This window comes from Leptonychotes weddellii, chromosome 8 (genome assembly GCF_054177405.1).
Source record: "Leptonychotes weddellii isolate Sample4059 chromosome 8, ASM5417740v2, whole genome shotgun sequence".
NCBI classification, from domain to species: domain Eukaryota; kingdom Metazoa; phylum Chordata; class Mammalia; order Carnivora; family Phocidae; genus Leptonychotes; species Leptonychotes weddellii.
In genome coordinates this window covers 106,082,962-106,095,996 of record NC_138376.1, presented here as the reverse complement: position 1 = coordinate 106,095,996, position 13,035 = coordinate 106,082,962, and the positions used below count along the sequence as shown (strand labels likewise).

The 13,035-nt window shown below is 40.8% G+C and overlaps 1 protein-coding gene across 1 annotated transcript; it reads left to right on the top strand.

Moving 5' to 3' along the window:
• The first annotated feature begins 537 nt into the window (after window positions 1-537).
• On the top strand, window positions 538-1,315 carry LOC102750335 (NADH dehydrogenase [ubiquinone] 1 alpha subcomplex subunit 5-like). Its single transcript, XM_006734918.2, has 2 exons — window positions 538-641; window positions 949-1,315. Exons 1-2 carry the CDS (start codon window positions 562-564, stop codon window positions 1,127-1,129), a joined length of 261 nt encoding a protein of 86 aa, XP_006734981.1. The 5' UTR covers window positions 538-561; the 3' UTR covers window positions 1,130-1,315.
• Window positions 1,316-13,035: the final 11,720 nt, after the last annotated feature.

Below are 13,035 nucleotides of genomic sequence, written 5' to 3'. Positions count from 1 at the left end.
CAGGTGTTGGCAGTGTTGGGTCCTTCTGGGCGTTGTGAGAGAGAGTCTGTTCCATGCTTCTCTCCTATCTGCTGGTGGTTGCTGGCAGTCTTTGGTTTTCTTTGGCTTGTAGACATTTCTCTCCAATTTCTGCCTCCATCTTCCAAGGCTATTTTTCCTGAATCTCTGTCTCTGTGTCTCTTCCTCTTTTCTTATAAGGGCATCAATTTATATTGGATTAAAACCTCATCTACTCCAGTATGACCTCATCTTAACCATTAATTACATCTGCAAAAACCCTATTTCCAAATAAGTTCACTCTCTGAGGTTCCAGGAAGGACATAAATTTTGGGAGGACACTTTCCAGCCCTGTACAAGAGAGGAGCATAAAACCATTTGGCATCATTGTCTGTGAGAGAACAGTGGGGAAAGGAGAGGAAGAGTCTCTGAAGGAAGGCTTAGAAGGACACAGAATATCAGTGAAGTAGGCAGGATTGTAAAAGGAAGCACATGAACCAAATGGGGTAGTTGAGACTTTAAAGAAGGAACCATTTATATTAAGTGGTGGGGTTGGGCGCCGTCATGGCAGGTTTGCTGAAGAAGACCACCGGCCTTGTGGGATTGGCTGTATGTGAGAGTCCACACGAGAGGCTAAGAATATTGTACACAAAGATTCTTTTTTTTTTTTTTAAGATTTTATTTATTTATTTGACAGAGAGAGACACAGTGAGAGAGGGAACACAAGAAGGGGGAGTGGGAGAGGGAGAAGCAGGCTTCCCGCTGAGCAGGGAGCCCGATGCTGGGCTCGATCCCAGGACCCTGGGATCATGACCTGAGCCGAAGGCAGGCGCTTAACGACTGAGCCACCCAGGCGCCCCTGTACACAAAGATTCTTGATGTTTTTGAGCAAATTCCTAAAAACGCAACATATAGAAAGTATACAGAACACATTACAAATGAGAAGCTGAGTATGGTTAAAGCGGAACCAGATGTTAAGAAATTAGAAGACCAACTTCAGGGTGACCAACTAGAAGAGGTGATTCTTCAGGCTGAAAATGAACTAAGTCTGGCCAGAAAAATGTTACAGTGGAAACCATGGGAGCCTTTAGTGGAAGAGCCTCCTGCCAACCAATGGAAATGGCCAATGTAATCATCATTGTATGACTAGTGTGTTGATGGGAAACGGATGTAATTAAATGTTCTGTTATATAAAAGTGTTTCTATATTATTGACATAATCAAGAAAACTAATACAGAACATATTTAGGACACTTCTTAAAATTGATGACTATGGTAATAGGGACTTGTGAATCCATTTTTGATAAGTAAAGCATTCATTTAAGCTATCTTAAAGATTTTTGCTGTTGTTGTTGGTTTTTGTTTGTTTGTTTGTTTGTTTTGTAGAGAGGTTGTGGAAAGATTTGGAAGTTAATTGGAAAAATTCCTATAGATTTTCAATGCAGAAGCCATAACCAAAATGTGAAGTATTTATAGTGGTATCTTCAACACATCATTTAATGATTTTTATCCTGAAAAAAAAAAAAACAGGAAAGATACTTAATTATTATTATTGTTTAGACAAATTTATAGGTCACTAAAGTGAAGTAGTAAGAGTAAAAACCATCGAGTTATAGTTGTGCAGTTGAGGAAATTGATTTGGTATTTGAAAGAAAAATTTCTTTCTTGAAAGAAAAAATTTCTTATAGTGGTAGTTGGAAAAACTTTTCTGTTTGTCTCATTTAAAAAAGTTAGCTTTCTGTTCTTAGCCTTTAGTTTTCTTGATCAGCCAGAGTACATCAGGATGGGGATAGAATTTATGTAAAAGGAAAGACATCAAGAGTTCCTAAAGTTTTTCATAGGCTTATATTCAGAAGATCTTACTCATACATGGGTTATAACTTCAAAGTGGAATCACCAGGTAGTTTTCACTAAGTTTCCAATATGAGTGCAGTATGGTTATCAAACCCAAGATAAGTGCTAATTCAAGGAAAGAAACAGTTGACATAAATTACTTTTCACATGTCCTCACCCTTTCACCCTAGACCCTATCATTTCTAAATACTTAAATTTGGTATTTTTTAACTTCAAAGATAGTACTTCTGTGTGTGTTTTTTTTCACATATGTTTTTGTGTCTTTTGCTATCCCTTGTGGCAAAGTAGGATCATTCAGAATTTTCAGAAAGAGAAAATTGTATTTTTTTTCTGATATATTTCTCCCCTTACAGAGCTGTAAATTGAATGGTAAATAAATATTAAATGAAGTGGGGGAAAAAAGTGGAGGGGTTAAGTAAAAACAAACAAACAAAATAAGAGAGTGGTGAAGAACTCCTGAGCTAGCAAGAGCAGGGTGTCATTTTCACAAGCCCTCTCACCCCTTCCCCTTCTTCCCACCACCACAGAAAGGAGTTCCACTTAGGCTTCTACCAGCTTCTCTGCCATTGACCTGTTCTGTGATGCCTCTTCTGTCCTGTCCTGGGGCTTCTTGGATGCAGTGATGTGGGCTGCCTGATGTCCAGGCATGCACAACGTTATGATGGGCGAGTTAGTGCCAGTGCCCACCTTTGAAGAAGGGGAGATGGAAGCCAGTTGATGCCAATTTCCTGATTTCTTCCCTAGCTGACTGTTCTGTGATGTATTCTGTAAGATTTCCAGGAAGATTCTGTGGGATTGAGCACCAGTTGACAATAGCAGTGACCAGTTCAAGAACTCATCCTTGTTTTGAGGCTTACTCCCTCCTCCTTCACTGTCCCTGCCTCTCACACCTGTTTCCTAAGATAAGTTCCCAAATAAACCACATGTACACAGCCTTCACTTCAGGCTCTCCTTCAAGGGAAACCAAGGCTAAGCAGCCACTCTCAGCCAGTAGATTCAAGGGGAGTAAGGGATTTCTGGGAAAGAGTGAGAGAGAAGGGGGGTGGAGAGGAAGGGAGGGATGGAGAGAGAAGGAGAGAGCAGGGGAAGGGGAGAGGGAGGGGGAAAGGAGAGAAAGAGAGTTAAAGCTAAAGAAAGCAAACTTCAGTCTTCCGAGGAGGAATACAGTCAGACAACCCTCAGGCTAGGGGGCAGGTGGGAGGAAAAATACACAGCCCAAGCACAATCTCCTCCCACCCACGGTCCCCTTCCAGAGCCTTCTATGGCTGAACCAATTCCCAGAGGGTGAGGAAGGGTTAGCCTTCATGCAGTTCATAGAGGTCAGCCTCCCAGGGCACAGACTAGGTGAGAAGGTTAGAAAGCAGAACTGGAAGTAAACAGAATTGCCAGACAACCACGTTTACCCACACACCAGTTTTCTCTCCTGCTGACCATGAGTCTTAACAGAATTGACTGCAGCACTGACATGCTTCACAAGGCCATCTTTTCAAAGTGGGAAATGTTTCTAAGATGAGGTTGTTCTTGCAACCACAAAGAAATAACTTGTTGGCTACACATAAATTTTATCACCATTGAACATAACCATCCTAGTAAACTCAGTTATCATCTGGATTAAGCAGCCTAGGATATGAAGACAAGTGTGGACGTGCATTCAGAACATCCCTTGATTCAAATCCCAGAGCTGCTACTAACAAAAATGGTGCCCTTGAGCAAGTTTCCTTCTCCGAGTCTCAGTTTTCTCATCTGCAAAATAGGATTAAAATATCAACCCCACCTCACAAAAGTTTTCTGAAGATTGAATGAAAGAAGACATTGTAGATGGTGGCTGTTTTTTCTAGTACTGCTCTCTTAATTACTGCTCATTTATTATGCCTCAAACTTCTACTTATCTCCATAGAGATGTATGTATGTTATTAACACATTCATATTGAATAGGATTAACAGTCTCAGAAATCTAAAAATTTCTTCAGATATTTGAAGATTCCTCTTAAAATTATAGTTGGATAAACTGTAATATTTTATTATCCCTCTGTCTTCTTGCTCTTAACTGTATAAAATATCCTGAAATTCATCTTAAGTGACAGGTGAACTAATTGTTCTTCAATTGCATTCAGACTTCAATGGTCTTTCAGTCGACCGTGATGAAGTAATTTATGGTCAGACTCTGGACACAGTTGCCTGATTGCTGATGGTGATGAATCACTGAGGGAAGGGCCCACATTTCTGTGCTGTTGGAGCTTTTCACTTAAATTCTGAGTCTGTTGGGTTGCCTGCAGGTTTACTGGAAAATGGCCTCTGCTTGGAAGCCTGGTTGGAGGGACTTCTTGCCACAAGGCTCATCCTCCACTGTATTAAAAAGGTTTTGTGAGAATCTATGACTTACATGTTAAGGAAAGAATGTGCTCTGTCTCAGGTGTAATTCATCTTGTATCTAAAAATGTGTGGTTCTGTGAAACATAACATATTTAGTTCTTTTTCTCTTGTCCTTTGAGGAAAATCTACCCATTTCTTTTGAAGTGGTGGTGCTATATACAGGAAATATATCTTTCTGGCCTTATAAACAATTTTCTCATTATTTTTTCCTCTTTCCCAAATGGGATTTTTTTTTTTTTTTAGTGTGAATGAGGAGAGAAGAAAAAGAATTTAATGAAAGAGAAACATGGATACAAATTTATGGTAATACTAGCCTTATTTTTTTTTAAGGAAAATAATGAAGCTAAAGCAAATTGGATCACAAATAAAATCAGATGTATTATAAAAATAATAATGTTTATGTTTTCTCCCTGTATTATGTAGTTGTTAAACCATATATTTAATTTGTTGAATATTTTGTGGTTATTGCTCTGTTTATAAAAATGATTGCCAATTTCAAGCCTCATTCAGGAGAGTGAGCCAGAGGGCATTGTGGTAAGTGTACACTAATCCTAAAATAGTGTTTGAACATGAGAGCTGGCACTCCTTGGCAGGGCTCAGGTGTTACAACAACAGAATCAGAAAAATATCCTACATGGAAACTTTTTCTCGGAGTGAATCTCTGATGGTGTGAATTGCTGATGGTGATGAATCACTGAGGGAAGGGCCCACATTTTGAATATATTTTGAATCTCTGCTTTCAATGAACGGAGCAAGAAGGAGCTGTAAACTACATTTTCAGTTGGGGAGATGTGAAGGGGGCTCATGGAAGGTGGTAAATTAAAGGATGAATTAAGTCTTTCCTTTAAAAAAAGAAATCAGAAGAGCCTTATTTGGACTAAGCGTTAGGAATACTATGGCCCTTGGTACTCAGTCAATGGGAAATTTTAATCCTAGATCCTTGGGAAATTGACGAGACTACTCATTGCCCCACACTTCCCTCTGACAGCAAGTATCTACCTGTCCTAGAATTGTTGAAGCCCTTCCTCTTCTTACAATTTGGACACCACTCTTTGGGGAGAGGTGGATTTAAGGAAGCACTCTCTCAGGGTGTAGGATGGGCACCTGGCAGTAAGTATCCTGTATTTTGCATCCAACGTGCCTCACTGGCCTCATTCTAGTCTTGGTCCTGAGAGGCACCCAACATTATCTGAGAGGTCTGAGATTTAGGCAATACAGTGATTTGGGTGTCTCCCAAGCACATGCAGAGAAGGGGAGCACTTTGGCTTGGGTGCTGCATCAGCTCCAGTAAAGAGAAAGTGCTTGTTGCTATGCCTCAACCTCAACTGTGTCAAGTGACAGTTTACTCCTCTGACCAAAATGCACCTAGAATGTCAGAATACATCTGTGACTGATTTGTCTCCCAGAGTCAGCCGAGGCTGGTCTGCCTGCCTGCTTGAGCAGCTGAGAATGTGTCTTTTCAACGCTGCCTAGTTTGACTATTTCTCAAGTGGATTACAAATGGCTGGGCTGGTCTTCTAGTAGATTCTCTCTGGAGCATTCTCTTCAATTCTGACCTTCTATCCCTACTCCGGGGGCCTTGAGATCCACCGCTCTATTCTGTTTGGTGATGTGGCAATGACTATGGACATTCTTCTGGTCAGAATGCCCAGATGCTGGTTCTCGGCTGTGTCCTCTCCTCCATAGGGGGATGAAATTGTTCCTGGAAGAGTTCTAGCACCTAATGCCTTGACTTCTTGGATTTTGCATATTTAGACAAAGCTTTTCCTTATGATTCCCAGATCTGGCTTCTTCTTCTCTACTCCCCAAAGCACCTGGCCAGTATCTTGTTTATTGCTCTCTCTGCCCTGTATCCACAGTACTGGTGTACACATCTTGCCCTCCTCACCAGATTATGGGCTCCACAAGTTCAGGGACAATGTCTCATTTAGCCCTGATTCTCCACAGCAGATAATCCAGTACCTGGGACTTGGGATGTGTCCCAGAAAGAATTCTTAAGTGAATCAATGAGTAAATAATTGAATTTGTTACTATGGGAGGGAATTCATCAAAATTTTTGCTTCTAATTGGACAAGAAAGTATTCTTCTTGGTTCTCAAGCTTCTCTTTGCTAGTCAAAGGACTGTGATAGGAAGGTGTTGTGCTAACTGAGGGATGGCCAGAGCACGAAAACAGATGCTGGAAAGAAACATGGTCATGAGTCAAGCTTAAGCATTTGTTTAGATAATCAGGGGGTAATGCCAGAGTTAGTAATGAGGTAGACTAGACAGTTTAAAAAGTACAAAATGAAGAAATAATTGTTAGTTGGGATCCTGCTGCTTTAGAGTGTCCGTGAAAATATTAGCAAACTGTAGTTATGTTGGATGAGATCCCTAGACTCTATTATTCCAAATATATTGTAAAATTTCTCATGACTCAGTAAAGTGTATCCATGTGGTTGAGCCAGGAATGTTGTGATGTGATAGAAAGACTCCTCAATGTCATGCCCCTCTACCATTGTCTGGTTGGTTGTTTTTGAATGAGGTATTTAAGCTATGGATCGATTTTTGTTATAGAAAACAAATAGAAGATGCTAAGTGATACCTACGATCTTTCCAATCTCCAAAATGTTATAATTTTATACTTTTAAGTGGTTTTGGAAAAGACACAGTTGTTCAGAGTGTTGTTTACTGGGAAAAGAAAAGATCCATACATACTTCTCTCCATGAACATAACTTAAATATTTCAATGTAATTTGGTACATGTTCAGTGATTCATTTGAAAATATTAATATTTTAATAAATAACATATTAGCAAAAGCTTAACATGTGTGAACTGTTTAATTCTTAATAAAATATCTGCATTTCTCTCAAAAAACAAAACAAAAGTACTTTCTACTTGAAACTCCACACCATGATGATATTCTCATTATAGTTTGCTGAATGACATTTTGTTAGGACTGATAGGAGGGGATTACTCCTACAGTCCTGGAGCCATAGAAGCCTCCCTGATGGGAAAAGCGATAAGCGTGTCAACAGGGTATAAGTAGGTAGGTAGGTAGGGAAGGGGCGGGAGGGGAAAGAATCCCTCATGTTTGATTCCTTCCGCTATCATTTTCTTCTACCACCACTACCTCCGTGGAGCCAGAGGAAGCATGGAGAAGACAGAGATGACTTACCTATGTATTACACACGAATTGAAACCCAACAGTTCCCCTGTCCTTTCTGGCACCCTATTTCCCCAGCACTCCCAGTTGTGAAATAGGGTGACCTTACATCGGACCCAGAAGAAGGAGTTTTGGCACTGACTTAAAGAAAAGCTCCTAATGAAAATAGAATTCCTTTTGCTTTACAAAAATATACAAATTACGTACACAGAAAAATTCTTTATGGTCTGACTTGAGCATTAAATCCCACTGATGCATAGCATGCTACATTCGTCGGTTCACCAAAGTGTGTTTAAAAATGAGATTTTGCAACTTTCTAAGTTGGTTTAATAATGAGGAAGATGGTCAGGCTTGCCTTTTCTCTGTTTTAAACTAATACAGGTTATGATAAAGACAAATCAAACTTCCTTCCTCTGTGTTTCTCCTCTTTTATAGCTTGGATCCTTACAGAATAACTATCATCTCAGATTAGGGTAGGATGCCCTTGAGAAGGCCCTACCCAAAGGAAACCAACTTTTTTTTTTTTTTTTTAATCAGGTGCACTATGCTATATGCCTTGCATTCGTGATCACCCTGCAAAGATATTTCTATGGGGTGAGGTTTGCTTGATTGGAATCATAATCTTACATTCTTGCCTATCTCTGATTAGCCACAATCGGTGTCCAGGGAATTGTGCAGCTGATCCAGGATTTTTATTTCAGAGAGAACCTGGGCTATGCATCTATTCTTTGTGGACAAATTCACCCTGAAATCCCAGAAAGTCTGGAGATGAGTCATCTGGAATATGGCTGCTCTGGTATACGAAACTGATCAAACTGGTGTTATCTGGTGTGTGATCAGAGTGTAGCTGAGGGTTGGGGATGTAGGAAGAAGGCAATCTTAAGAATGACAGCTATTAAAATGAAACAAGGAAGGAGCAGCGTTGCACTGTGGTCCAATCAACTCTGCCATGTAAGGAGGGACTCTGTGTTGTCAGTGAAAAGCTGATAGGGCAGAGGAAATGAGTTGCTTTGGAAATGTCAAGGTTGGCCAGAGTCCTCTCTGAATAATAAAATCTTTACTGCACCATCAGCAGTGATTAGAGACAGGAAGGAGATGGAGTTGAATGAGTGCCCAGAGAAAAATGGAATCAATTCTGTATACATTTTCCCTGCTAACATAGACCCTCCCAACCACAGAGCAACCTCCACCCCTTGAGAAAAAATCACACAATCTCCTCCATCTCCCTGACTTACTTGTATTGTCCACCAACTTCATGACAAGTTTGAGTTCTTCATCTTGTAACACAACATATTTTTTCCCCTTCATTTCTCTTGCAGAGTAAAATATGGAGAATTCGAAAGAAAAGGAGTATCTTCACTGTTCCTTAAGACACAGTCCTCATGCTGCTTTTTGAAAAGGGCAAGCATTTTAACTCCATGAAAAAAGAATAAAGTACCAAGTCTGTGCTAGTTTTTGTTTTTCTTTCATCTTTGTGGATGTGTATAAACAATAGTGAGGCACTTCAGGTGGGCTCTCAAAGTCACCAGTTTGGGCAGAAGACTCGTACCGCTCTTCCATATACGCTCGGCCCTGCCTGGCTGAGGAAGGGCATCCAGTCCACAGCTGTGGGCAGGAACGAAGTTGGAAGAGACATAATGACACCCACAACTTCTTGTCAGTTCCGTTGCTCTCACTACTCCTTCGGCTCTAGGCTCTTTCAAAACCTTGCTCAAATATAGCCTTCTCGGGAAGCCTTCTTTGGTACATACTCCCTACTGTCCCACCCCCAGTGAATCATTTTCCTTGTACTGTTTCTAGACTTTGTGTGTATTTCAGTATCTTGAAACCATCGATCTGCTTTGTTTTCGTGCCTCTCTCTCCTATTAGAATGTGAACGCTGATGGAAAATAGATGGGATCTGTCCTGGAGCCCTCCACCTAATAATGAATGGCAAGTAGTAGGGAACAAATAAATGTGTTTGACTGACTGGCTACAGCCCTTTGGATGGGGCACACAGTCAGTCCAGGATCTATCACACTGATATTTTATTTATTTTCTGGCTCAGTAAGTTTCCCTTAAAGCTAGTTCCGGTCTCTTGTGAAATGTCTTTCTCATGAGCCACTTCCCCCTTCCATCCTGTTAACACATATATACACATAATCCAGGCAGAATGTTTCTTTGTGGATTCTAGGCAGTGATGGGGAAATGAAAATACCCTATTGCATTAATTCCAAAACACAGATTTTTGTTTTCACCTTTTGAATTGAAATTAGGGAGTATTTGACAATTGATGGCATCTTACTGTTATGATTAGCAGTGTTTTTTGCTTTCTGAATCATACCTAAAATAATGCATCTTTCAACAATGGTATCTTAGATTTGTTGAGATATGGTACTTATGGAAAAAGTTGTACCAGGGGCCACACCAGCCCTATACCAGGTTATATGGTGAATTCTGGATATGTTCCAAATGCTACATTAAAAACAAATCCAAAGCAGACTTTTCCAGAATAAAGTGAGAGAGTTAACCTTAAGGATCAGCAAGCATGTTTCATGTGACAGTCATTGTTACATCTCTGGCATCTGATCGAGTACATGCCTGGAACATATACATACTTAGTACATAAAGATAACTGATAACAGTTTTTGAGTACTTACTCTGTTTAGTCACTGGATTTTAAGTGTTTTTTATATTTAAGCTCATTTAATACTCAGGATATCATTTTGTGTGGGAATATGATCTCCATTTTTCAGATACACAGAGTGAGGCTAAGGGTAGAAAAGTAATGTGCCCTACATGTTATAGATAGTAAGTGGCAGAGCTATGGCTGGACTCCAGGTTCATTTGACTTCAAAGGCCACGCTCTTGTGCTCTATGCTATGCTTCCTCCCCAGTGAATATTGATTTTGAACAACTGGTATTTCTACTGGTCTTGATGGCAGTTTGCTTGGTCAGAGTTGTCAGTTCTCAATTTTCTTTCCAAATTGTCCACTTTCCTGGGCCCCCTAGACTCTACTGGTCATCAAATGACTATCTTAGACTTAACATTTTGATGAATATTGCTGAATTTGTAATAAACAGTTTATTGGGAAAATATTTCCTTTATTCAATGATACAGGGAAAATCCTACCAAAACCAAAAATCCCCTAAGAGCCATTTGTGATTATGATGGTGTTATATTTCACAAGTGCAATATTGTGGATGTAAAATAAATTCATTTTTGTAAGTAGTAAAAACAAACAAACAAAACCACAATCTCTCTCTCTCTCTCTCTTTTTAAAGATTTATGTATTCATTTGAGATAGAGAGGGAGAGCAAAAGTTAGGGGTGGGGCAGAGGGAGAGGGAGAGAGAGAACCTCCAGCAGACTCCCTACAGATGTGGAGCCCAATGCGAGGCTTGATCTCACGACCCTGAGATCATGACCTGAGCCAAAATCAAAAGTCAGACGTTTAACCAACGGAGCCACCCAGATGCCCCACACAATCTCTCTTTTGTAGTATTGCCACCCTGGAGGTCATGGAGAAAAAATTAAATTCAGTGGGCTTTGATTGACCTCCTTTTTGGGGGCTGAGACCTGTTTTTCTAAAGCCAAGATGCCCAAGCATAATATTAAGAAATTACTGAGGAAATTCACTTCCAGTACAGAAGATTCTGTTAAACCAATCACCTTCTCCTCTCTATAGTCACTGCAGAGATCAGAACTAGGAGTTGGGGGGGTGTCACGGTCCACCATGCTGGGCAATGGAAGAAGCGCTGGCCTAGGACCAAGCTCTAGCGTGCACCTCAATCACCTGGAGGGCTTGTTCAAACACAGATTGCTGGACCCATCCCCGGAGTTTCTGACTCATCAGGCTTGTGGTGGGTCCTGAGAATTTGCATTTCAAACAAATTCCCAGATGCTGCTGATGCTGCTGGTCCAGGTGCCACACTCTGAGAACCACTGGCCTCGCCCTTAGAAGGGCCTGAGTCTGGATCCTGATTCCTCACTATCCTAGCTGGGCCTTAGGGAATTTAATGATCTGTCTTGACTCCTTATGAGTAACCTGAACTGTAAACTACCTGTTCTATCCATTTTCTAAGACTTGTATGAAAAGAAATGAAAATAATATATTTGCAAATTACTTAAAAACCTATTATCGCTGGTATTACTCATATTACTGTGAAAGAAGCTGTAGATTTATGTCACCTCAGAGAGGAGCTGGCAAAACTTTGGAGTTACCCAAAGCCAAGTGGGAAAAGTTTGGAGAATTCAAAGTGCATGTTGTACCCTGAAGTACCTTGGGAACCAGCATGGAATATAATGGAAAGGACACAGGTTCTGTGCTTACGTGTGCTCAAACCCCATTTCCCATCTGGAAAATGGGAATGGGAAGACATATCTTGCAGGCTTGCCAAGAGGGCTATTCTCTATAATGCTTTTAGAGAAGTAGCACAGTGCCTGGCCGCAGTAGCCACTCAGTAAATACTAGCTAATATTTAGATTTCAGGTTGGTAATATAGCCATTCCATCGAGCCATTCCATTGAGGTAGCCAGTCCCCTGATCCTCAAAGTTCATACTCTAACTGTGCTGCTTTGAATGAGCTATTGGACTCACTGACCTCCAAGGTTACTTCCAAATGAGATTCTAATGTCAGCACAAAGCAAACGAATCTGGTCAGTTGGCTGCACCAGGACTGTTTTCCTGTCTTCCCTTATAACTGACAGCTTGACCACTAAAGTCTTTGCCCTGACCTACTACATAATCGTTAAGCAGACTTTCTGGAATCCCCTAGCAGGCAAAGCACTAACAATAGGAAAATTAAAATTACATGAAGATCGATGTGCAGAGCTCTTCCTTTTCACCCTGGATTATGACAATCGAATCAAGTCTAAACCAGAGAACGCGTGACAGTGCAATGAGCTCTTCACTAACAAATGTCAGATCAGCTTCAGCAATCTGCTCTGGGTGGGTGGAAGTTCCAGGCTTGCAAAACCCCATAGTTCACAGAGGCAACAACTGCAGCACAATTGCAGACCAAGTTGTGGAACCTGATGCCATGTCATGGGGCTGGAATGCAGCTCATGGTACCCTGTTGGACAGACTTTCCTTTTGTACCTCATGCTGATGAGAAGTTATTCACTCAGGCTGCGTGTCCTCTTGCACGTTTCATGGACCAACACTGCCCATTCAACTTGACATCACAAGTGATACAGATGGGTAGGGTGTCCTTGAACGTGCAAGCCTGTTTCAGAGATCACAAGTGACTGACTCAACAAACATGGGAGAGAATTTGCTCAGCTCCTATCTTTCTCTTTCTTACTGGGTTTAAGTAGACTGGGTGGCTCACGGGAGAGGTGAGGGTAAGGCATTTTGGTTCCATGAGACAGCGTTAGTTGCCTCTTCTGACATTCCTTGCCATCAAATATGAAAAAATGTAATTCTTTACACGAATGCCTATTATTTTACTTTTTTCCTAATTTTAAGTTAGGAGTGAGATGATTTTGTTTTCTTATGGAAACATTTCTTGTGAGTGAAAGATAATGCACCATCCCCCTTTTAGACAATTTTTTTTCCCGACTCATGGTAACCTTCCGACTTTTCTGCCCTCTCCCTGCATCGGGGTCCCAGTTACCTTTAATTCTGAGGACTTTTTCTCACTTTTTTCAGTGGTCTTAGCCTCTTAGAGTACTGACTTCCTTTCCA